At 32.2% G+C, this 26,556-nt stretch overlaps 1 protein-coding gene across 1 annotated transcript in view; it reads left to right on the top strand.

Moving 5' to 3' along the window:
- Positions 1-26,556, top strand: part of LOC117169710 (pancreas transcription factor 1 subunit alpha-like) — a 468,910-nt gene that overhangs the window by 271,650 nt on the left and 170,704 nt on the right. Inside the window, exon 2 of the mRNA XM_033356210.1 lies at positions 14,208-14,530. Coding sequence (XP_033212101.1) covers positions 14,208-14,530 — 323 coding nt within the window. The remainder of the gene's footprint in view (positions 1-14,207; positions 14,531-26,556) is intronic.

Raw genomic sequence — 26,556 nt, forward strand, 5'->3', positions numbered from 1 at the left:
CGTTATGTCTTCATGGTTATTTATATTATTTATGGACAAGTGTTTAAGAATGGCTCTCTTCGACGAAGAGGGTGTGGATCTCGAAACAGTAAGGATACGTGGATTAGCGTTCGCAGATGATAAGGTTGTTATGGCAGAGTCTATCGAAGACTTACAAAGAATGTTCAATAAACTAGATGCAAGCATGAAGAGCATGGGCCTCAAGCTTAACGCAAATAAAACAAAAACTATGGTGTTCGAAGGAAAGAGTGAGAAAACACAATGCAATATCTTATTAAATGATGAGAGAATTGAACAAGTTGATAAGTTCGTATACCTTGGTAGCTTATTTACTAGGGACGGGAAGATAGATGAGGAATCAGATAGGCGCATAAACGAAGATAAGAAGGTTATTGGTAAAGAAGGTCCCCTTATGAGAAGTAAAAATATATCAAATAAAGCTAAAATGGCAATACATAATTCTATATTTGTACCCACTGTACTATACGGTAGCGAGACATGGACTTATCAAGAAAAGGATAAAAGTAAAATTAACGGACAAAGTAAGTAACGAGATAATTCTAAAAGAATGTGGTGCAGAAGAGACGCTAGTAGACACATGGGAAAGAAAACGGTAAAGATGAGAAGTATGCCAGGACAGGAAAGTATAGCGGCAAATAGTTAATAAAAATAGTGTCAGTAGAGTGAATGACGCCTGAAACAAAAGACAATTACGTTATATATTTCATTTTATATCTTTCATTTGATTCAGAACAAGCGTAAAAATTTTAATGTGTGCAAGAACAAATGTGCGGCCCACTTTTTATTGTACATGATTTCAAAAAGTATAAAAAATCTATTTTTTTAAAAAGAAAAAATTTTTTAATGTGTTTTTTTCTCAAAAATTAATTTCAACTTTAATTTCAAAAATATCTGTACATAATTTTTTTTTAAATTATATTGTTATAATAGTCTTCAAGTACATGAAAAAGAGCTTTCCAAAACACTATAACAAAAGACAAATCGGTTCATCTTAAAAGAAGTTACACTAGCGTATATTGGCAACCGTTAAATAAATTAGGCTATAGTTTAGTGTATAATTCTAGATCCACTAGGACAATAATTCATCCAAGTTTTGACCCTATCTAAAGAAATTACTTTTAGGTGGGGACACTTGACGTATTCTGCCCCATCTACACTTCTATTTTTAAAATTATTGCCGGATGGTATTTACAAAATATTTATTGCTAGTATTTATTAAGTAAGTAAGTAGTAAAATTAGGCCTTTAGAAGAACCTTGTTAGGGATACTTTGTCATCCAAAAAACGTTGGTTATTTCTATAAAATTGTGTTGCAATCAGCCAGCATTTAGTGAAAGGAACAAAAAGTTTGCTACCGTTAATTAACCAAGTTTCTGTTTAATTACGAAATTCTTTGTTAAAATTAACACCGATATTTGGGCGAAAAAGAATATGTTGTGTCTTCTATAGCAATCAAATCTTTTTCTTGTACCAACTGCATCTTCTTATCAGCATCGAATATATGTTCTTTTAACATGTTTGGATTAGCAAATATTCTTTCTTTCTTTAAATTGAATACTTTTTTTTTAAATGATTATTTTTTAATAAATAGAATTTGGTAGAAATAACAGAATGTTTATGTGATGCGCAAATTTGGTTTTATTTGCAGATTTTAAACTACATTTTCGACTGACTCGTCAAACGTTTCAAACTGTTTTGAATGATAATGGCTTGCTTTTAAACAGACACCACATCGGGCCTCAGCGAATACACCCAGAAAAGTAGTTATGCATTGCATTATGGATCAAATATGACGAATTTTTTATTCTATTGACTTTTGTATTTAATTGACTATTTTATTCTATTTATTCTATCATTATTCTATCATGTTTTTATAAACATGGACGCCACCAAAGATATATCTTTGACGCCACTTACAATTTATACATTAATGCGCATTCACACGCCAAGAAATTCAAGCGCATATGTAATGCCCACATTTCACCTAGATTTTCTATCGACCATTCACTGCTCTCTGATTGGACATCTGAACGGGATCGTTGCTGCCGTTGATTCGTTGAAACGAAAACCATTTAAAGGAACTTATTTGAAATAAAAACACTTAATTTAACAGTTGATGATTCACAATTTATTAAATATGCCTTTCCACCATCACTATCTCAGAAGTCACAAATCAAAATTGTTTATAATTGTTTATATCGCGGCGTCCCGTTTCGCGTTTAACAATTGATCTTATTTATAATAGTTTATTACTTAACAACAATTCAAATGAATTAACTAAATTCAAACACAATAAAAAGTTTCTGAGTCTAAAAAAATTCAATTATACACTATCAAGTGTCGCAGGTTTAGTATTAAATATGCGGTTTCGGAAATGCAAAATCTGGCGTTTTTCCGCTGTGCGCGCGTTTTTATAAACTCTGTTTTGGGCGGAGAAATCTCCCACTTTCCCTTTTCAGCCAATAAAATCGCTGACGTCATTGAATTCAACAGTCAGTTTACAAATAAGAAATTAGGTCGCATGGCTCCGCCTATTAGATTTACAACGCAATATGACCAATTCGTTGATTGACATATCCAAACAATTTCGGTACAAAGTTCAAACTGTGACCGGATGTTTATAATACCATTTCCTGTCAAAATTCGTTCTAAGGCACGTTTTGATACTAAAAATAGATCTGTGACTCATCTTTAGGAATGCTACGAATCTAACCTATTCTTATTGCGTGGTAGTCTATAAGTATTTCCCTGTTATCGAATTAATCTGTAATTCTTATTCTTTCTATTATTTCAGGACAGAGAGAGAGAGAGAGTATTAAAATAATGATTTTTTTTTCTAAATTGTTCTTATTCAATAATTTCTAAGTTAGGGTTATTAGTTAAACTTCAAATTCTAATTTGAATTTAAACACAAATCGATCAATCGATATATCGAATCGATATCTAGCTAGTCGATACTAGCTTTCGAGGTACACCTTGTATAAGTAAACGTATATGTTTTGAGGGCTCTAGCACCCGAAAATCTATATTGTTACACCTCCCCGCTTAATGAAAAGGCTGCTACAGGGTGGAGACAGCCTTTTTCTCAAACGTCATTCGCGTTCCTAAATGTGTGTTTACGTTTTCTCAGTTTGCTAAGTGTCAAATTTCAAGAGTTAATTTACGAGTTTTCAAGTGCTTAGGGTTTCCCGTGAGTAAGTCAAAAGGGCCATTCATGCTCTAATTTCCGATCAATCATTTGGGATGTTTACTTAACTCCAATTTTATGACTTTTTGACCCAAAAGGTATGTGACTTAACTTTACTTATGGATATATGGTTCTAAGCTTACTCTGAATAGATTATTTATTTTTTGTTTTCATAAACCAATTATAAGAAGAAAATGAGGAAATCAGTTTTCAAATATTCAATTAATACAATTAAAATGCGGCAACCTAAAATTAAGAGAAAAGAAAATGATAAATCTTAAACTAACTCGAAATTTCAAATAAGGTTAAAGAAATAAAATTTTAATGTAGTTACATACATATATTTTTTATACTATCCCTTTCTCAACATTACAAAAATGAGAGAGCGAATCTAGAATGTAGATTATTTATCAATTAATAAAATTTATAGAAAATAGGAATGAAGATTTGAACGAGCTTCACCGATTCTGTAGTGGGGGAAAAGAACCCAACTTTTCGGAATATCAATTGCAGGTAAAAATTTAAATTACCAACTCTCAAAATTATTAATATTTTTAAAAAATAATTCAACAGTTTCCTTCTCAATTTTAATATCGTTTTTAGTTTCTCCTTTTTTTAAAATTGTTTTGACTTGCATAACCTCAATCAGAGACTGGCATGCGCAAGCCCTCACTCCCCACAATTTAAAAAAAAATTCTTTGTATTAACAAAAAGAAATTTCACTACTGATTGATAAAATAATATTTAAAAATATTAAAAAAATGTCAATGTTATTCTCAGCAATTTACTTTTTTAAAATGAAAATTATTATCTTTCGTGTAAAGGAAATCCTTAATTTTAAGGTGAAATTACCCGCGAAACATTTTTGAATTTAAATTTAACGATTTTATTTAAGTTATCATATTTATCACGATTGAACCTAGTAAAAATAGCGCATGAAATCATTTTAATATTAAATTTAATTTTGTTCATTATATATTCAATAAATAAATGAAATACTTTCAGAATCACCAGGACCAGGGATACTTGGCAGTATTTAAAATTTATTTTGCAATTTCGTGATCAGATAAGTATTCAATAATGCATATATTATATTGTATAAAAATTATTAATTTATAATTACTTTTCTTTGTTTTTAAATTGTTTGTAAAATGTTTGTTTACGTTAATTAGGTCTGCAGATAGTCGCAAACCGAGGAATTAAGCTATAGCACTCATAGCTTTTTACCACCAATTCTAGGAGTGTACTAATCTTATTATTTTTGCATTCGAAATGGTAAGCAACTAATTATATGTATGATAACTAATTATAAATATAACCAATTATATATACAATTCACATTCCACTTTTTAAATTCTATATTCACCCTCTTGTTTTCCTATTTTTTTGTTACGAAGGTGAAGAGTTTTCATTTCGTATTGACGCTTAATAGCTTTTAAATTTCTAACCTCCTTTTTAAATTTTTCATGAAAAATGTGATTTATATGTATACTCTAGAAGAAAAGAAGTAAGATTTTTAAAGCCGACGTTTCAACGAATGTTACTATTCACCTAAGTTGCATATTTTTAATTTTTTTAAAAATTTCATTATGATTATTATGTAGATAATATTTTTGTATTCAAATTTAATTTTAAATTATAAACTACTTTTATCTTTTATAGTTTTCAAAATTGCCTTAATTCCAAAATGACTCTTAGAAGAATAATTTCTTTTTTTCAAAATTTCTTGATTTTACAATGACAAAACTTGAAATCCATTTTGTCATTTTAATCTTAATCTTCCATGCATGGATATGATTTGAGTCTCAACTTATCCAAATGGACAATTTTAGTCTTTTTAGGGCTAATCCTTATAAGAGCGTTACACTCACCTATTAATTCTATCAACATTGGTTGACGATTTTTCCTTCTAACCAATTTATTTCTTAAACAATTTTTACATGAACCAACGATTCTTCTAACATCTTCCTTCATATTATCCCAATAATATTGAGATCTAAGCGTTCAATATTATTTTGAGGAACCTTTATGTCCACCTACAGCAGACTCGTCTAATTCTTTGATTATGTCATCTCTTTCATGACGTCGTGGGATAATTATTTCACCGGAGCAGATGAAAACTAATAATTCAGACCCGACAAAATACTGCCGAAACATTTGCTCAATCGAAAGCCAAGATATCTGATCCAAATCGTTTCCCTTCTTTGAAATCTTCACGCTCTTGACATTAGTTGCAATAATTGCACTAGATATGTGATACAAGAAAAGCTGATCATCATACTTATTCCTCACAATCAAAGCAAAAATATACCTATTGTTTCGGGCGAAGACTACTATTTCACCTAATTTAGGATTACTTACTAAAAAATCTTCAACTCGGAGGAAATTATGACTCATTAATTCTTTATTAGTTTCAGGCATCATCGAACCATCGGCTGAGACAAAATGAGCAATATGGCCTTTACCCATATAAATTTTGGCATTACTGTATGATACACAGGCGTCTGAGATGACCAATGCAGGAATCTTTTCAAGAACAGCAGCACTGTTCTCACCATTGTGTTAGTTTTGCATCTCCTGCAAAGCGCACAATTCACTTTGCGTCTTTACGGCAGAAGAATTTAGTCCAACGCCCGCACCCCACAACCCACTCAGAGCCGATAATGATGTGGACATCAAGGGTTTCTGCTTTTTGGACACCTGAGCTAAACCATTTTCAGCCGATGAAGGTATCTGAACTGGGTCGTTAAGGTCTTCATCAGGTGAAGCCATAAGACTGTCATCACTGAGAGTTGAATCTCCCAACTCCGGTTTGAATCCTTATCTTCCAAAGGACCACCTAAACTACCGGGGTTAGCGCGTTTCCATCCCCACGAATCTGGACCAAAATGCTGTGGTGCATTGGCGCAGACCGATAACGGGGTTCCTAACAGGCTACACCCAACAGAAGTCGCGAGTCGTGGTGCCTCGGTACTCTGATTCTGGGTGGCTATTTGATAATTCTAAGAGATTGAGTCTGGATTATTCATTTCACTAATCACTTCAGTCCCAGTAACATTAATTTCCGTTGCTCTGACATCTAGAGCCTCAAAACAAGCAAACACTCGCTCCATTAACTCTTCTGGTTCAATCTCGTTATCAGAAGCTGGAAGTTCCACAAAAGCTATCAGCTTTGAATCGAAGGAATCCAAAGTAGATAATAAAGGGCCCCTATCATTCAGTGGATTTCTTGACAAAGCATCAGCGTTGGAATTCACTTTTCCAGACTTATACATAATCACGTAATCATACTCACTCAGCTTAATTCGCCATCTAGCCAACCTCGAGACAGGATCCTTAATGCTATGCAGCCAAACTAAGGGCCTATGGTCAGTAACGAGGACAAATTTTTGACCATATAAGTAAGGCCGGAAATAGTTGACGCAGAAGACAATAGCAAGAAGTTCCTTCTCTATTGTAGAATAATTTATCTCAGCTCCTTGAAGAGTCCTTAAGGCAAAAGCGATTGGCAAGTCCTGACAAATCTTATCCTGACTGAGGACACCTCCAAGAGCGTAATTTGAAGCGTCTGTTGTCAATACAAACGGTTTTGAAAAGTTAGGCTATTGTAACAATGGTTCGGAACAGTTTTTATCACGCAGGATCTCAAAATCTTCTTGTTCTACAGATGTCCAACGAAAATCAGTGCTCTCCTTCAAAATTTGAGTAAGTGGTTTAGCCACTTTAGCGAAATCTGGAATAAACCTCCTATAGTAACCTACAAGCCCCGAGAATTGTTTAACATTTTTCTTTCCTCTTGGAATAGGAAAATTCTTTACAGCTTCCTTTTTTCGAGGATCTGGTTTCACCTCTTCTTGGGTTATAATATGTCCCAAATATACTATTTCTTTTTTCAAGAAATAACACTTTTCAGGGTTCAAAGATAATCCCGATGTTCTTAAACGACCTAAAAGAACTTTTAATTTTTGACTGTGATCAATAAGTGATGAGGCATAGATGACAATGTCATCCATATACACAAATAGATCAATTCCTTGTAAACCAGTCAGAACTCGGTCCATTACCCTTGGAAAGGTAGCAGGGGCATTTTTAAGGCAAAATGGCATTCTATTGAACTCGAAATGAGCGAATGGAGTAGAAAAAGCAGTTTTTGCTTTGGATTCGGGATCCATGGGTATTTGATGGAAACCTGATGCTAAATCCATAACAGAAAAATATTTAGCTCCTCCTAATTGATCTAATATCTCTGTTATTTGCGGTAAAGGATAAGAATCACTAATGGTTTTTTCGTTTAATCCACGATAATTAATCACCATTCTCCATTGTTTATTACCATGAGGATCTGGTTATTTCAGAACGACCCAAACAGGAGAATTATATGGGGATACTGTTGCTCGAATTATTCCATCTCGAAGATATTCTTTAGTTTTTTCCATAATCACTTTTTTATGAATAGGTGGATGACGATAATTTTTTATATTTACCGGTTTATTATCGGAAGTGACAATTTTATAGGCAAAAACATTAGTTGATCCCAATTTGTCACTAGGAAGATAAAATTGCTGAGAATAATCAAAAAATATTGGGAAGAGACTTTCTTTCTCTTCATCATTTGAATCAGAAAGATTTAGAATTTTCAAAACTTCAGAAAATCTAGAAGCCTGTTTTCTTTCATCAGCAGAAAGTTTACAATCCTCAGAATCAATTTCAAAATATTCTTCAAGTTCAACTGGTGGTATTATTAAATTTATTTGCTGATTATTGGAATTTATAAAGAAGACTTTGGCAGTTCCGTTTTTATTAAAAATCAAACACTCACCAGCGAAAACTCCAGGGCCACACTGAATTCTACGTATGTAACCTTCTTTTAATTTAGTATCTTTTAATTGAATTGTTACTAATTTCTTTGTTCTTGCAGGTAAACTGATTGTCTTATGGGAGTCAAACGGAAAATTAACATTTCCTATTTGAAGACAGTCACTTTCAAAATTTACAATGGTGTTGTGTTTTTTGAGAAAAGGAATACCAAGGATACCTTCTTGTGGAATGGGAAATGATTCTCATACGAAAGAAGCTTCGAGACTCCTTATGATCAACCTGATTTCACCGATAGTGGAAACCATTTCCGGGCCTACTCCAACCAAATGAATTATTCGCTTTTTATTTATCCAAACTGTGGGACTCACCACATTTTCTTTAATTAACTTCACTCCAGCGCCAGTATCAATTAAAAAGATCACCTTATTCATTGAAAAAGAAAAATTATCAAATTCTACTGTCGCATTTGGATCGAATTCATTAAACTGTCCGAGTGAGAGGATGATGTTACTTCGACAACAATAACTACAATCCTTCCTCTCTTTGTCCTTTACATTTCTTTTAATCTTTTTTGAACTGTTTCGCTTATAATGTCTAAATTCTTTACAATGATAACACTGCATAGACTCTAAATTTCGTACAGGCTTAGTATCATCCTCTACTCGCATATGAACTACACACTTTAATAATTCTTGCCCTATTTTATTCCTTAAATTAGATCCCGATGAAGTAGATGGAATGGAGCCAGACAGAGATCCATGAACTCTTCTCCAAATTTTCACTTTTTGATCGGCGTCAATGGCTAATGCAATACCACCATCCAAAGTGTTAATTTCTTTATCATTGAATGGCCATATAAATGTTGAAATCTAACCCGCCTAAAAATTGCCAATCACGGTCTCTTTATACGCTTTACAACGGCCCATACCTCTTACTCCGGGGGTGTTTTCCATTACTTGAGAAGTTGATTTATTGAAAATTTGATTAACGCGAGCCCCATATTCTTGAATTGACTTATCCGGTTTCCATTTAACGTTAGCTAAAGTCTGTAAAATTTGACTTACATCTTCTTCCTGGGCGTAAATACGTTCCAGAGTTTTTAAGATGTCATTAAGTTCCAAATCGCTTTTATCTTGAATATGATAGCGCGCTTCGCCGGTAATTTTATTCAAGCCCATCATAGTTAAGCAAGGTGCATCGCCAGGATCGTTCATACCAATATAACAATAACAGCCTTACAATATTTCATAAATAACTTAATTGACATATTTTTTCCTGTAAATTCCGGTATCATATCTCTGACTATTCGCGAAATTTTCTCGGGTCCAGAAATAAGATTTAACGGTAATAAAGGAACAGAGGGGGAGTCCCGGACCTGAGTCTCATGTCTTTGCAAATCATTACAACCGTCGCCACTTTGATCTGAACTCAAAGAATTTGTCCTATCACTATCAGAAGGATTTTCGCTCACTACTAATCTGGATCGCAATTCTTGAGTATCTATGGCGGGTGGTCCATCAGGACTCTCATTTTTGTCTCGTCTAGCTTTTTTCGGTGGCGATGCTTCGTTTACATCTTTCGCATTATTATCTAAACGACATTTCCTATTCGGAGCCATGTTACAAAGAAAATTTCTAAAGACTTACTCTTTTGACGACAATCTTTTGCAGACAAATAATCCATTTAATAGTGCAGAATAAAATTCACAACACTGTTAACCTTAATTTTTCACATTTATTCACTCAATTCTTCATTGCTCCAGGAAAATTTTCTGAATTGCTTGAGCTTCCGTTTCGGGCAGGTAATTCAGCATCAATTTTTTATTTTCCACGTTGAGGTATGGATTTTCTTATTAAAAATTTATTTTATCCTTTTAGGCCTACGGTTATTGAGGAATAGTTTGGTGGTCTCTATTTAACCGTTAACAACCTTGGTGCTATTGTCGACACCCTATGCTATCGGGTATAAAACCACCCCAAAATTCTGGTAGGAGATTGCGGCTTTTATTCTCTAATGTTTATTGTTATAAATTGGTAATCCTGTTCCATTCATTTTTCAGATTCATAAGACAGCGCCTTTTATCTGTGGAGTAGTCAGCTTTGTGGTAAGACGAACAGCCTTGAATTTCAATCAGTGAGTCAGTAGTTCAGTGACCCAGTTTTTCTTCAATTTATTTGATTTATTTATTTATGGTGCAACACATTCCACCACTGTCACCAATTGTAATGCCCAAATCTCACCTAGATTTTCTATCGACAATTCACTGCTCTCTGATTGGACATCTGAACGGGATCGTTGTTGCCGCTGATTCGTTGAAACGAGAACCATTTAAAGGAACTTATTTGAAATAAAAACACTTAATTTAACAGTTGATTATTCACAATTTATTAAATATGCATTTCCACCATCACTATCTCAGAAGTCACAAATCACAATTATTTATATCGCGGCGTCCCGTTTCGCGTTTTACAATTGATCTTATTTATAACAGTTTATTATTTAACAACTATTCAAATGAATTAACTAAATTCAAACACAATACAAAGTTTCTGAGTCCAAAAAAACTCAATTATACACTATCAAGTGTCGCAGGTTTAGTATTAAATATGCGGTTTCGGAGATGCAAAATCTGGCGTTTTTCCGTTGTGCGCGCGTTTTTATAAACTCTGTTTTGGGCGGAGAAATCTTCCACTTTCCCTTTTCAGCCAATAAAATCGCTGACGTCATTGAATTTAGCAGTCAGTTTACAAATAAAAAATTAGGTCGCATGGCTCCACCTATTAGATTTACAACGCAATATGACCAATTCGTTTATTGACATATCCAAACAATTTCGGTACAAATTTCAAACTGTGACCGGATGTTTATAATACCATTTCCTGTCAAAATTCGTTCTAAGGCACGTTTTGATACTAAAAATAGCTATGTGACTCATCTTTAGGAATGCTACGAATCTAACCTATTCTTATTGCGTCGTAGTCTAAACGTATTTCCCTGTTATCGAATTAATCTGTAATTCTTATTCTTTCTATTATTTCAGGACAGAGAGAGAGTTTTAAAATAATGAATTTTTCTTCTAAATTGTTCTTATTCTATAATTTCTAAGTTATGGTTATTAGTTAAACTTCAAATTCTAATTTGAATTTACACACACATCGATCAATCGATATATCGAATCGATATCTAGCTAGTCGATACTAGCTTTCGAGGTACACCTTGTGTAACGAAACGTATATGTTTTGAGGGCTCTAGCACCCCAAAAATCTATATCGTTGCAGTATACATAAAATAGAATGAACACCTCCGCGAACTCAGAGCGCACTCTGAGCGAAATATTGGAAACAATCTGAGTTACGTCCATCTAGGCATTTCAAAAGTTTACCAAATTCGGGACTTAACAAAATAAAAATTATGTTAAATGATTTTTTTTAACACAGGAATATTGTGGAATATTTATTCCATTAAAAAAAGTTATTTAAAGTGGCTTGTGACATTTCAATTTTATACGTATACACCACAATAATAAATGAATATAATAATTATTATATTATTACCATATATTATAACCGTATTTTTATTGAAATTTTTTATTTTAATTTTCGGGGTTTACGAAGATGTCGCCACTAGATTCAAAAATTTCAGGATGAAAATCTCACAACCAAAAAAAAATAGTACTTAAAAAAGAAACTTACAACCAGTTATTGTTTCGAATTTGAATTGAGATATTTATTTTTCGTCAACTAGAATTCACTAGAATAAATTAGTGTGAATAGTACATAGTGACTCAAGAGTTTTAAAATTATAAATTCAAGACAGCAGCGCTATTTTGGACAATCAACGCAATTGCCAGAAAAATCGGTGCTCCTAACCTTCATTAATAGCATATTTTCAAACATTGTAAAATCATAATTACCTTTTAATTTCTTTTTAAGGGGATGTGATACATAGAAAATTGTCGATTTTACCAGTTTTAGATTCCCCCGGCTTTTTTTCTAGAATAATAAACATTTTGTCTTTAAAAGTTGGGAAATGATAGCGAACATGCTAACGGACGTCCCCACACACTTTTTTTGTGTTTTTTTATCCAAAAGTTTTTGATATTGCTAACAACGTGCGTGTATATTTCGAGGTTATGTGTGTTACAATTGACCCGAGCGTTACTTCCAAACTACACAATATTTTTGGCCGAAAACTTTGGACTTACAAATAAACATAGTAACTAATCTCCCGGAACTAACCTTGTTTGCAGGCAATCAAAAAAGTTTATTTCATAAATAATATCCAGATTATCGAAAGGCAGAGATGGAAAATGACGTAACCACAAAATAATGCATATGCATAAAATTTTTATTTAGTACAATAATTTTTTTTTATTATCCCTCAAAAAAGAGTCCGGGGACGTCCGTTATGATATTTTATAGCATCTCCGAATTCAGTTTTTAAATATTTTCATTTTTGTGGAAGAAAGCCGGGGAAACTGTAAATATCACATGCCCTTAAGAAAGTATCGGTAAGCACCATGGCTTTATTTTATTTTGATTACTTTAAAACTTATTAATATCAGGTCAAATACTCATAATCTGTATTCTTAGTTTACCCTGATAATTGAATTAATTTAAATGAATTTCTGAATGGACTGGTCACCAAGGATTTAGATAGCTTCAAACTGTTTACCATAGGAACTTTGGGCAAAGGTTAATATTTCATTGATAAACACCTAGCTACAGTTATTCACATTAATGAATATTAAAAAAAAAATGTTCATTGAAATCAAAAAAGTAAAACTAGTGCACAAACAAACCATTTTGTTAATCCCTTAAATAGATAAAATCACTCAATCACGAGACACTATTGCGAATTCCTGAACTATTATATGAAGCCCGTAGCGGGTAACAAATACTTACACTTCACAACGCGAGATCGTTCTCCTCTGGAGCATAAACCAAAAAACCATATTCCCGCCACGCACAAGTGAAAAAAGTCAATTAATCAGACGGTTCGACCCGATGACCCTTCCATCTTGGATTCTTGGACGAAATTCGGGTAGCAGGGAATTCGGATGGCAAGCTCTACTGTCTCTCCATGCCAGTGGAGCGCGCTATGCCCTAATTGACTGGAGGTTCTCACTCTGCTTGATAAGAAGAGGTCTTTTTTCTCTTTACTTTCACTGGAAATTCGCCGCGCGAGCAGGCTTGTTAAGGGATTCTATTTTTAAATATAGTAGCAAGAGCCTAAATGTAATTTCGTAATGTGAGTTTGACTTGCGTTAATCAGAGTCTGTATAAGCCCACGCGTTACAAGTTGCTTTGAAAATTAAATACTAAATGTTGTATGTCTTAATTCCAGTCATATACTTCTAGCTATTCGAAACAGTCAACATTCACTGAGAATCAGTTACTATTCACGAAAACGTCAGTAGCTTTTCACTGATTTTTTAGTAAAAAAAAGGTTCCTGAAATTCTATTCAACTATTTTTACTGATCAGTCAGGCAAAATTCACCGAATTCATAGTTCAACTAGTTTAGGTCAATATTTTTTACTTTTATGTAAAGCTTTTAAAAGGGAAAAGAGAAACAAAGGAAACTAAGAGAAGTGTTTCAAGCATTCATCCTCTGTCGCTCTCATTTATAGATGTTCATTGAGCTCTGTCCAAAACTTTTGTCATTTTAAAAATTTAATTTAAAGTTTTATCGGGATATAAAATTAATCAATTTTACAATATTAAAAGTTGATTAATATTTGAAATAAAACACATGGTAAATTTGAGTAATAAAGTGCAGACCCTCTGCTAAGGAGGACAGATCGATTGACCGTAGTGACCGTAACCCTGCGTAAGATTGATGGAAAACGAAGAAAAAACGACATCTCAAGTATCTGCCAGGCATAAAATTGTCTTGTCAGCCAAAACGTAACAAAATTAGTGAGCTCTGATTTGAAGACTTCTGAAAATAAAATAAAATGCTTACTCTCGTTTTTTGTTATTTTGTCTGCTGTATCTTCTTTTTCAGACTGTATTCGAGCGCAGGTACTTGAGTTCAATATATGCACGGAACGTAAGAACGTAAGAGTGAGAAGTTTTTTTTATAATACTTCTTCGTTATAAGGGATTCCTTTAAACCCATTATGCAATAAATAAAATAGTGAATACTGTGTTAGTATATCGCTACTTTTTATATTTCTAGGCAGCCTCAGAATTTTCGCCGATATATTGGAACTGGAAAGTGCCCTCGCCAGGTTGTTCAACAACGACAAGCTGCAAACATGAGGGAGCGAAGACGCATGCAAAGCATAAATGACGCATTTGAGGGTTTGAGAGCTCACATACCTACGTTACCATACGAGAAACGACTTTCGAAAGTAGATACTCTGAAACTCGCTATTGGTTATATAAATTTTCTTAATGATCTTGTGAGAGCAGATAAAGGAAATGAGTCATTAAATGGAAACAACGGTCTTCCAGGAAGAGGTGCAAGTAATAATGATCCTAAAAAGATCGTAGTTCGTGGTAAGCATAGTCTTCATTGTATAAAACGTAAGATACATGTTAAAAATTTTAAATCAGTTTATAAATAAACGTTTCGTTAGGGCACGTATAGTTTTTGCATTAAAGTACAAAATTCAATTCAATTAAAATTCAATGTACCTTCTTTTGCTATTTCGCGATCGTGACAATAAAACGACCATTAAAGATACGGAAATCCAATTTCTGGTAATTCTACATATTTTTGATTAAGTTCGATTTATTTGAAGGTTTGAAATTAAAAAATGAATGTCATATCCACCACCATTTTCGAGACGAGAAGTTTGCGCAGATAGACTGAGCATATTGATCGGATCGGCTGTTTATCGTATCGGTTGATCGATATGTACGACTAAGCCAAATTAATTTCCTCACATCAGATACAGCATTAAAACAGAGCTATGCAAGGAGATCACGGAATAAATTTGGATATTTCGGGGATGCACTTATTATATCCCAATTTTCTTTAAATGGAATATTCTTAATTTATAATTTAGGATATCCAGAGAATGTCCCAAAGACGATATGTAACTTTTTATTATCACTAGCCTAATTTCTACTTTCAAAGAGCCACGGTATTCTATGTACTTCTAGTCCGGTCAATAGCGGTTTGGCTGAGGTCATTACCGGTTAGTGGTCGATGCCTGTCAAGTGATAAAATTTCACATACATCTCAAGTATACACCAGGTCATTGCCTGAGAGTCAGGGGGTGCCCTCGCGTACCCCCCCCCCCCCAACCCGCTCACAATACAAAATACAATAACAAGTATATCCCACGTGATTTTTCTTCTGCCGACAAGGCATTCTTGATGTCACTCAATAAAGATGTAGCGACGCTTGTACAGTTTTTTAGGATTTCGGCGTCAACCTAGTCTGGCTTTGGTGATGTATCAGATTACAGGTCATTTATTACGTGTGTCGACTCCTGAGCAGCATTTGTTTACAATATACCCTAGCCAGAAGTTTGGAACGAATTGAAAAGAAAATTAAAACTTCAAAGAATGTTAAAAAATGTGAAACGAAATAAAGATAGAACAGATTTTTTTAAAATAAGAAAAAACTAATCATTTCCAAGACTTTAAGGAAATTTGTTTAGTTTCACAGGATTTAATGAAAGTTTCTGGAAAAATTTAATCATTTTAAAAGATATTTAGAAGTTTAAAAAAATTTTCAAAGATAATTTAAGATTTGTGAAGATTCCAAGAAATGTTCACTAAAATGTAGATTTTTGAAATGATTGAAATAAAATTATGTAGATTTCTAAGGATTTTCTAAGGGTGCAAGATAATAAATTAATTTTTTTAAGGTTCCTGGAAAAAGTTAGTGATTTTTCAGTAAAAAAATATAGTTTTAAGAAAATGTTTTAAAATATTTAAACACAAATTTGAATGTATAAAGAACAATCAAAGAATTATTTATTTTCAACGACTTTAAATTAAAATAATTTAACTTCAAATTTAAAAAGTATTCAACAAAAAAATGGTAATCTTTAAATTTTTAATGATTCTAAAAGCCTCCAAAATCCTGCTCTGGATGCGCGCGTGCAGAGTATCAGAATATCTCATTCCGAATAATAAATTAATTTTTTTAAGGTTCCTGGAAAAAGTTAGTGACTTTTCAGTAAAAAAATATAGTTTTAAGAAAATGTTTTAAAATATTTAAACACAAATTTGAATGTATAAAGAATAATCAAACAATTATTTATTTTCAACGAATTTAAATTAAAATAATTTAACTTCAAATTTAAAATGTATTCAACAAAAAAATGGTAATCTTTAAATTTTGAATGATTCTAAAAGCCTCCAAAATCCTGCTCTGGATGCGCGCGTGCAGAGTGTCAGAATATCTCATTCCGAATTGCGGATAGAAATAAAAGTTCAAATAGAAAATTCCCCGAAAATTGTTGGGTCCGATGCAACTTTTGGGTGTCACAGGGCATTGTAATTATATGTAGGTGAACCCCTAGTTGCAAGTGTTGCAACATTACAAATGTGTTTGTCTTTTTAAATCGGGTGGGCTTCAGTTGAATTTTTGAAAACATCAATTTTTTTATTTAAAAGTGTTCGAGATACAATAGTGCCTCGCCGAAATTCGATGAATAGAAAAATAAGAATGTAACTAGGTTCACCGAATTTTTGTGAGGGTAATACAAATATTTTCAGTGAGCCTATATCATTCGTACATTATTGCTAATAATCAAAGACCGTCGGAACTATTAACCCTGATTTATACGGAATTCAATCAAATGTTTTGAATTCTCTCAATTATCACCAAATTTACTCAACAACGTTTTTTTGTTATTTATTTTTAATTAAAATTTAAAACTTTTTAGTATGTCGTAAGACATATTATTAACTAACGAAAAAAATCTATTATTTATTTTTCATCAATACCCGGCCAATTTCTGGGCGATCTGACGACGCTTTGTTGAAAAACGGTCGCGATGATTTTTTAACTTCGCGTCATCTGAAACACAAAAACCAAAATTTTTCGTAAAGAGCACAAATAAACAAATTGTGAAAATTTTTGTTATTTTCTTTTTTTCTCACTTTATTTGAACATTAACTAGATCAAATTGTTAATAAACATTCATGAAGAATCAAGACCGAGGTTCATGCGATAGTCAAGTCTTTTCAGAATATTTTCAAAAATGTTTGAATGAAATCGGCCCAGTAGATCGGCTACCCCCTTTAGCTTACTTTGTATGTAGTATTTCGCTTGGTAATATCGAGAGGGTGTTGGCGAGTTAGTTATGGACGGAATTGGACAGAGGGAGATAGACATGTAAGAGCGAGCGTAATATATGCCCATTCTAACGGGGTGACGGTAAACGACGAGGGTGCATTCGGCGTAAATGTAGTTGCACTTGAGTAGGTGCGCAGAAGAGGTTGCGCAGGCGTAAAAGCAACTCCTGTCGGTGCGTGCGACTAAAGTATGAAACTAGACATCTGGTATGTATTATAACCGAGTTTTCCAGTTTTTCTGATTTCCCACCTTGCTAGAGGAGGCCCAAAACGAAAACTCTAATTATAATCAAACAGCTCCACTTACCTGCCAAATTGCTCGCTCAACATCGCCGGAATTACCGTGTTCGTGAATCACGCTTTTCCGATTCGAGAACTACCCTCGAAACTCGATAATTTACTTTACAGGTGCCAGAACGGTTTGCCCCTATGTGAGCCTTGCTGGCACCATTAATGCCTTAAAATTTGACAAGTGACCCGAAGTTTCACACTCTTAACCTAAATGAGATAGGACGCAGGGGTGGGATCGTTTGAGTGAGAGAGTACCGTCTTTCGCGATTAAACATCGATCTTCACTTAATGGAATTCACAAAAATTACTATGTTGAAACCAATTGAAAAAAAAAACACACAAAATGAGACACGTGGACAGAAACTTTGAAAATTTACATTAGGAGACCCGCAGCCAGCCCAGTATGGCCGCCCGAAACCCCCGCGTGCATACTATCGCTGTGAAGCGTCCATTACGCGTACGCACAATCACATGTATTTTTAAGTTTCATTAGGGTCTCCCACCTCGATTTTCCGAGGTCATAATCGGAGTCGCACGAGCCCTATCTTTGTAATGTCGCGTCTTGAGCGCGGTCTTGAGCCGCACCAACTATCCTTAGAAAAATGACACTTCACTACCACGCGATCGGGCGTGGTCACACCGCGCGAGGAATAGCAATTTTAGCCTGTCTTCCCGGGAGCTCTGGGCACCGTCGAGCCAATATTACCATGTGACGAAAATCTTTCCTTCGTCGTAGTCTTCCCTTTAACTCGTAGGATTTCTGCGTCAGCTCCGTTGATTGGCTAGTTTCAACAGGACGGGTCCAATCAAGTCCAATCAGGGACTTCTCGAAAAAGATGGCGGACTGCTGAGGAAAGGACAACAATAGGAAAACAATAGGAAAGGAAAAAGGGGAAAGGAATTTAGTTCTTTCAGGTTATTAGTCTTAAAGGAAACGGTCGAGATGAGGAAGGTCTACTAGGAATCTTGAAGCCTTTTTGTTAAATCATATGAGATCCGAGAAATCCCGATCTTTACATGGTGAGCTGCTTACTGATGTCTCGACCTCACTAAAAATCGCGGTAGTACGTTGTCGGGCGAAAGTTCCCTTCAGAGACAATGAGACTTGTCGGGTTCTGCCGGACTAGGTAGGACCTCAGGGACGTCATTCGGGCAGTCTCGGTGGCGAGTGCTGTAACCGCCGAGGAAAAGTAACGCTTCTAGTTCGGTTTCGAATCGCGGTCGTTGTCAGATTCATCCTGGATACTGTAGACGAATCGGTTCAGTTGCATAGCCTCGTTCCTTTAATACTGACCGCTGTTGTTACTCATCGACCGTTTTTCTGAGCGTTTCTGCCTACTTCTTCGAACCTATAACATAATTTCCTCCTCGTTAGTAGATGTAGAGAACTAAAGACTGGGTTACGTCTGCTGAGGTGTCATCATGGGACGGCGGCGCCACGTTCTCTGAAACAGCGAGTGACATAGTCGACTTGCGCTGGGGATTATATCTGAAGTGTCTTTCGTGGTCGGTGAGCGGATGTGGTAGGTAGAGACGCCTAAAAAGACCGGAGATGATAGCCGGTGTCTCGCATATCGGATCAAAGGAGAGAAGAAGAGAAGAAGAGAAAATAGAGAGGGAGTAAAAGACGCTCGTGCAGCGAGATTGTCTGATGGTCACAGCCGGTATGCTGGCTCTGCCATGTCTAATAGAGGTTACCGTACATATTCAATAAGAGTAACCACTTACCATGATGTGGGTGGCATATATCTTTATTTGAACACTGTGCGCATACCATCTGTACAATTCACTCTAAGTTTACATCCGCACTACCAGGTTATGTTTCCCGCTAATGGGATACCTAGCTGCAGCTGATCTATTGATTTTCGCTTTTTCCCGGTTTTTATATCCGTACTCCCCGAGAGTTTCATGAGATGCCGTTATGGAGAGGGCAGAATCGAGTGGCTGGAGATACGCGCATCGGGCCCCGTTGCCTCGCTGACGTTATGGTTGACGTCACTTCTCTCTCTGTCTCGCTTACTCTAAGACCTAAGGACTTATTATCTGAATGGTAGCCTTCTGAATGGATAACTGTCGTATGCAAGAAAGTTTTATATTATTAAAGTATCTCGCTCTATGCGAATCGCGTATACCAAATTTTCTTACAATCTTTAGAATTCATGTTGAATCCCTGTAAATTCCTTTAAGTCTTTTGAATTCTGCAGAATTCTCACCATTTCTTAGATATAATTCTCCTGAAATATTTAGGACATATTTTAATTTATTTTAAGTTTTCTGAATTATATTCAAAAGATGCAATTTTTTCAACTATTTCGAAATTCAGAAACTTTTTTCGACGAATAAACTGCTACTAGATTAGGGAGCGCACGTTTTTTTAATTCAGAAAAATTCTGTATAAATTAATATTCTAATTCCTTAGTCTTTCGAATTTTGCAGATTTTTCTCGATTTGTTAGAATTAATTGGTAATATTTTTAATTCTCTTAAAGATCGTTAGGGTTGCGACTGGACCGGGGAAACGGGAAAGACAGGAAATTAACTGGGAATTTTATTGGCCGGAGAAAGAACCGGAAAATTACAGGGATGTTAATTAAAAAACCGGTAATTTGCTTCGAAAAACAAAAAATTAATTACGTTATATCATAAATTATTCAAGAGAATTCAAAGATCAGGGTGGTGATTTAGCGGACGATTTCCAATTCCCGGTCATTTCCAAGTGTTTCCAGGTCAAGTTTTTTAATTTACACAGAAAACCAAATGTAATATATTTATGTTTGTAGCAAAACTCAAACATCTATTTTAAATGATGGCGTTCATTCTAAACATCCTCTAATAAAACAGATCAAAACATTACAGAATAAATGAACTATAGTAGTGTAATTTTAAACGAAACAGATGAATTTTCAACTAAAATTATGGATATTTAACTGAAATATTTGAATTTTCAACCGAAAGGAGAATTTTTTAAACAATAAGATTAATTTTAAAACAAAAAGACAAATTTTTAAACAAAAACATTAATTTTCTACAAAAAAAATTTTTCAACAAAATATGCAGATGAAATTTAACGAAATAGTTGTACTTTTGATCAAAGGAGAACATTTTTGAATCAAATAGTTAAATCTGAAAGGAAAAAATTTGATTTTAAACTAGCACAATGAATAAGAAAATTACTTTTCGACTAACAAGTTTATTTTTCAAACATGTAAATTTATTCCTAAGCTAAACGATGAATTTTCAACTAAAATAGTGAATATTCAACTGGAATCCTTGAATTTTCAACTGAAAATAAAATAATTTCTTAATAAGGAGATTAACTTTTAAAGAAAAAACTAAATTTTTACCAAAAAAGTCGATTTTCTAACAAAAATTTCGATTTTTTAACAACGTACGTGAATTGTTAACGAAATAAATGAATTTTCAACTTGGAAGAATAATTAAACATCTAAATTGTTGAAATTTAAACTACAAAAGGTCGATTTTCCACCCGAAAATTTAGAAATATTTCTTGAAGTAATTTCTTTTTTAAACCGCAAATAAAGGAACGTTAAAACTGTGACGAATTTTGACTTGGAACAGGGATTTTTTAAACTCCTTTCCTCTCAATTCCAGTTTTTTTTTATAATTCCCGTTCCATGTAAAAAATTCCCTGTCCGAAGGTAAATTATATTCCATTACCGAAACTCCCTGTCCTAAAGTAAACAAATAACTATTTTCACATACATGCCCTTAAACAGTAGATAAGGTAAAAATCACTGTTCTAAATTGACCGAAATCACTTAAATAACTAAAACTTGATTTTAACTACGATCAGAAGTAAATTCCTGGTGTTTGAATTTAATTTCCGATCATTTTCCTGTTCCCCAGTCAAGAATACAGATGAAAAAATGTTATGTTTTTTTTTTAAATATTGTTAAAAAATCAACAGATTGCATGTGAAGTCTAAGAAATGGAGAGAATGCTGCAGAATTCAAAAGACTTGAAAGAATGTAGAGTGAAAGAGTGTAAATCCTTAGTCAAGGGTGGTTAACCCTGGCGGACCGAAGGAGCCGAAAGGAGCCTCTTCAAAGTACCCTCAAAGACCCCACTGAGTCCTCCTTCGGTTCCTTCTTAATAAACTAAAAAAAAATAGCAAGATTAACTTTTAAATTGCTGAAATTCGGATCTATAATAGCTCAAGTAGTATGTTGCGCACGAAGTATTGCGATTACTCCGTGAGTTTCTAATGCACATTTTAACGTAGAATCCGAATTTCAACCATTTAAAAGTTGAAAGAAAATTATTAGAATACATTCAAATTCGGAGAGGGCCAAATAAAGTTAGATATATAGGAATTTTACAACCATCTAGAGAGATTAATAATACGGCTAATTATACCAAATTATTACAATTCACATTATTTAAATTAAAATTTACTATTATTATTATGTTTTTTGAGATTAGGAGTTTATTCAATAATAATTAGAGGTTGATCTTGTTACTCCATATATCCAATATTAGGAGCCCTTCGTTCAATTGCTCAAACTATTTATTATGAAGTGTGTTGGCTGGAAGAACGGGAAAATGTTGTATACTATTTTAATAATGTTCCTGAAAAGTAAAAATGCAACGCGACAAATGTGAGAGCAATAATGCAAGGCATTTTACTTGAGAGTAAAAACGAAACAAATATCCATTTCTTTTACCCTCACAACTTCCTGAAGTATACATTTTTCTCTTATCGAAAAGTTGTTTCTCTTTTGCTCTCAACAACCTATGTGACTCGCATTCGCGCTTAACCAGTTGCAGTTTTATTTTCCCGGATAGCCCGCAAGAGCCTCCCTTTTGCTTTTACGTGCTCAAATGTAAATAAATATATGTAATAATTTATATGTCTAATTTTACACAAATTTAATACCTTCTCCAATAAGTATAATATGAAAAATGAAAATTTGAACAAATTCTTTATCTTTAGTCCTGCCATCCCGTCTCGTAACCTCAAGGACAGTGCTTCACTGTTCCCACTTGCATCGCAGCATTGTTGGCTGACGTTGCCACTGCGTGGCGCTAGCATCCAGACAAAATTCTTGAAGTTACTAACGAAACGCTTATTAACTGCTACTAAAACAAGATACACTTGAAGCCGCCTTCGTGCCATGTAAATGACAGGTATTTTATTTTTTAAAGCTTTTAACACTGCAAGAAAAAGTATTGGGATTACTCCGTGAGTTTCTGATGCAAATTTTAACGTAGAATTCAAATTTCAACAATTTAAAAGTATATCTTGCTGTTTTTTGAGTTTTTAAAAGAAGGAACCGAAGGGGTACTCAGTGGGGTCTTTATAGGTACTTTGTAGAGGCTCCTTTTGGTTCCTTCGGTCCGCCAGGTTAATTAAAACTTTAATTACTTAATTTATCATATCATAATAATCCTTTATTCAGGCATATCATTTTGTAATATAAATTTTATATTAAATTTTATTTATGAAGTTTAAATTCATTACACTATTCTGTCATATTAGCCAAATTTAAAATAATTCATAAAATAATTTATAAGTTTTACCTTGAAGGTTAATAGTTTTATTAACATTATACATACATACATACATTTAAGTAAAAAATTATTTAATAAATTTAAATGATTTACAAAATTAGCTTTTTAATGTATTAATGAAAAGATTAGATTTAATAAAATTATTGCATAAATTATATAATGAAATCTAAATACTTTTTGATTAATTATTAAAATTACAACATTCATATTATATTGTTAATAAAATATATTCCTATGATTAATTTAATTAAATTTAATTAATAAAGTGAATTAATACTTATTAAAGATCCAATAATGATTAATAAATTAATAACACAATAAATATTTTTAAATTCAAATAATTGATAAAATTTATTAATTTAAATAAATAACTAATGGTTAAAAAAGGTACCATTTTTTGAATTCTTATCAAAAATGAAAAATTAATTCAAGATAACCTATTTAATATATTTAAATACCAATAATTAAAAGAAAAAAATCGCAATTTTATATATTAATGAAAAATAATATTAATGAAGCTTTTAAACTTTGACTTAAAAAATATTTTATTGATTAATCATTAAATTTTTTATTAAAAAATAAGATTTAGGACATCCAGGAATTTCTGTTGATTTAACTGTCTATTGTTTACATTTATATGGAATTTTTCTGATTTAAGGATGAACTATTTTATTACAATAATTTAAAGTATACGACCTAATGTAATTGAAATATGTAATATTCCTTTATTTTTTATGATCTATTTCTTTAACAACAATCTTAGAATTATTGTCTTTACTGATTTTATCTGGAGCTATTAAAATATTATTGTTTAATCGAAATATAAATACATCATTTTTGACCCAATAGGGGGAGGAGACCCTATTTTATACCAACATTTATTTTGATTTTTTGGTCATCCAGAAGTTTATATTTTAATTTTACCAGCATTAGGAATAACATCTCACATAATTTATATAGAATGTGGAGAAAAAAATACTTTTGGGACTTTAGGTATGATATATGTAATAATTTCTATTGGTATATTAGGATTTATTGTTTGAGGTCACCATATATTTACTGTATGAATAGACATTGATACTCGAGCTTATTATACTTCAGTTACAATAATTATTGCAATTTCTACAGGTATTAAAATTTTTAGATGGTTAGCAACAATATATGGATCTGAAATTAATTTTAATTGATCAATTATATGATCTTTAGGATTTATTTTTTCATTTTCTATAGGAAGAATAACTGGAGTAACATAAGCTAATTCATCAATTTATATTGTTATGCATGATACTTATTATGTAGTTGTTCATTTTCATTATGTTTTATCAATAGGACCTATATTTGGAATCATTGGAGGAATAATTCATTGATACCCTTTAATTACAGGATTAACATTAAATTAAAAATGATTAAAAATTTTATTTTATTCAATATTTATTGAAGTAAATTAAAAATTTTTCCCTCGACATTTTTTTAGGATTAAGAGGAATACCTCGACGATATTCTGATTACCCTGATTCATATTTATTATGACATTCAATTCTATCAATTGGTTCACTATTATCATTAATTATAATTTTTTATTAATTTATATTATTTGAGAGAGAATTGTTTCCTTTCGATTAATGTTATATGAAAATTATTTTAATTCATCGGTTAAGTGAATAAATAATATACCCCCGTTAAAACATTCTTATAATGAAGTTAATATAATTATACAATATTTAAATAATTATTTAAATATTTAAATTAATAAATACTTAACTAAATTTAAATTTACAAGATTATACTTCTCCATTAATAGAATGATTAATTAAATTTAATGATTATACTTTAATATTTAATTTAATAACAAAATTTATTATTATTTATGTAATGATAAGAATTTTCTTTACTAATTTTATTAATTTAAATATTGATAATTAAATAATTGAAATATTTTGAACAAATTTTCAAATTTATGTTTTAGTTTTAATATCAATTCCTTCATCAAAAATTCTATATTTATATGATGAAATATATTATTCTATTATATCAGTTAAAAGAATTGGCCACCAATGATATTGAAGTTATGAAATTCCTGATTCCAAAAATTTAAATTTTGAATCTTATATTATAAAAATTTAGATTCTTTAAATTAATTTCGACTCTTAGCTGTTGATAATCATTTAATTTTGCCAATAAATGTACAAATTCGTATATTAGTAAGATCAGATGATGTAATTCATTCATTTACAGTACCTTCAATAGAAATTAAAGTTGATGGGATACCTGGACGAATTATTCAATTAAATTTATTAATTAATCGCTCAGGTTTATTTTTTGCACAATGTTCAGAAATTTGTGGAGTTAATCATAGATTTATACCATTTGCAATTGAATGAACTGCCTGGAATATATTTTTAAATTGAATTAATTTAATTTAAAAATCATTAGATATCTTAATTCAAACTAATCATCTTTTAAATCATTTATAGTGATAAATAATAAATATAAATACTTACAATGAATAAAAAATTGTTGAATTTTATAACATTAACATGTCATATTAAAATAATTAATTTATTTTAATATATTTTTATTCCTCAAATAAAATCAATAAATTGATTATTCTTATTACTATATTTAACTATTACATTTATTTTCATACATAATAATTTATATTTTTTAATTATGAAATTTTTTAACAATAATTTAAAGTACATAAAATTTAAATGATAGAAAATCTATTTTCCGTTTTTGATCCTGGTAGAAGAATAAATCTTTCATTAAATTGATTGAGAATATTATATGCAATCCTTATTTATTTTCATTGTATTAAATAATCTTGTTAGTTTATTTCCTTATATTTTGAATTCTACAAGACATATAGTTCTTTCATTATCAATTAATATATTATTATTATTATTTGTATAAATTAAAAATTCTTTCCATATATTTGTTCATTTAACTCCTCAACGGACTCCATATATTTTAATACCTTTTATAGTAATAATTAAATCAGTTAGAAATATAATTCGTCCTTTAACTTTAGCTATTCGATTATCAGCACATATTACACAGGCCTACAAAAAGGAAAAAGTATTCTGAGCAGAACATCAGACAGGTGTATTCTTATGTATTTTTCGTTGCTGAATCCGAATCCGAAGTCAGATTGGGGATTTTCCCCGTTACTTTTCGAGAAAAATGTAAAAAACATGGTTTTCATGTTTTTCTTATGGGTTTTCAAAACTAGAAAACGAAACAATGAAAAATGATCTAAGTACAAATTTGATTACTACGGATTGAAATACATCAAAAACCATAGCTTCATATTTTTCCACGAAATTTTAATCCTTGCAGGGCTTTGGAAACTCTCGCAACGCATGAAAAACCATATCCCCTGAAACTACAAGGAGCTTACTCATTTAATTGAAATATGTATATGTATGTGTAAATACATTTGAA

This window comes from Belonocnema kinseyi, chromosome 3, assembly GCF_010883055.1.
Source record: "Belonocnema kinseyi isolate 2016_QV_RU_SX_M_011 chromosome 3, B_treatae_v1, whole genome shotgun sequence".
NCBI lineage: Eukaryota > Metazoa > Arthropoda > Insecta > Hymenoptera > Cynipidae > Belonocnema > Belonocnema kinseyi.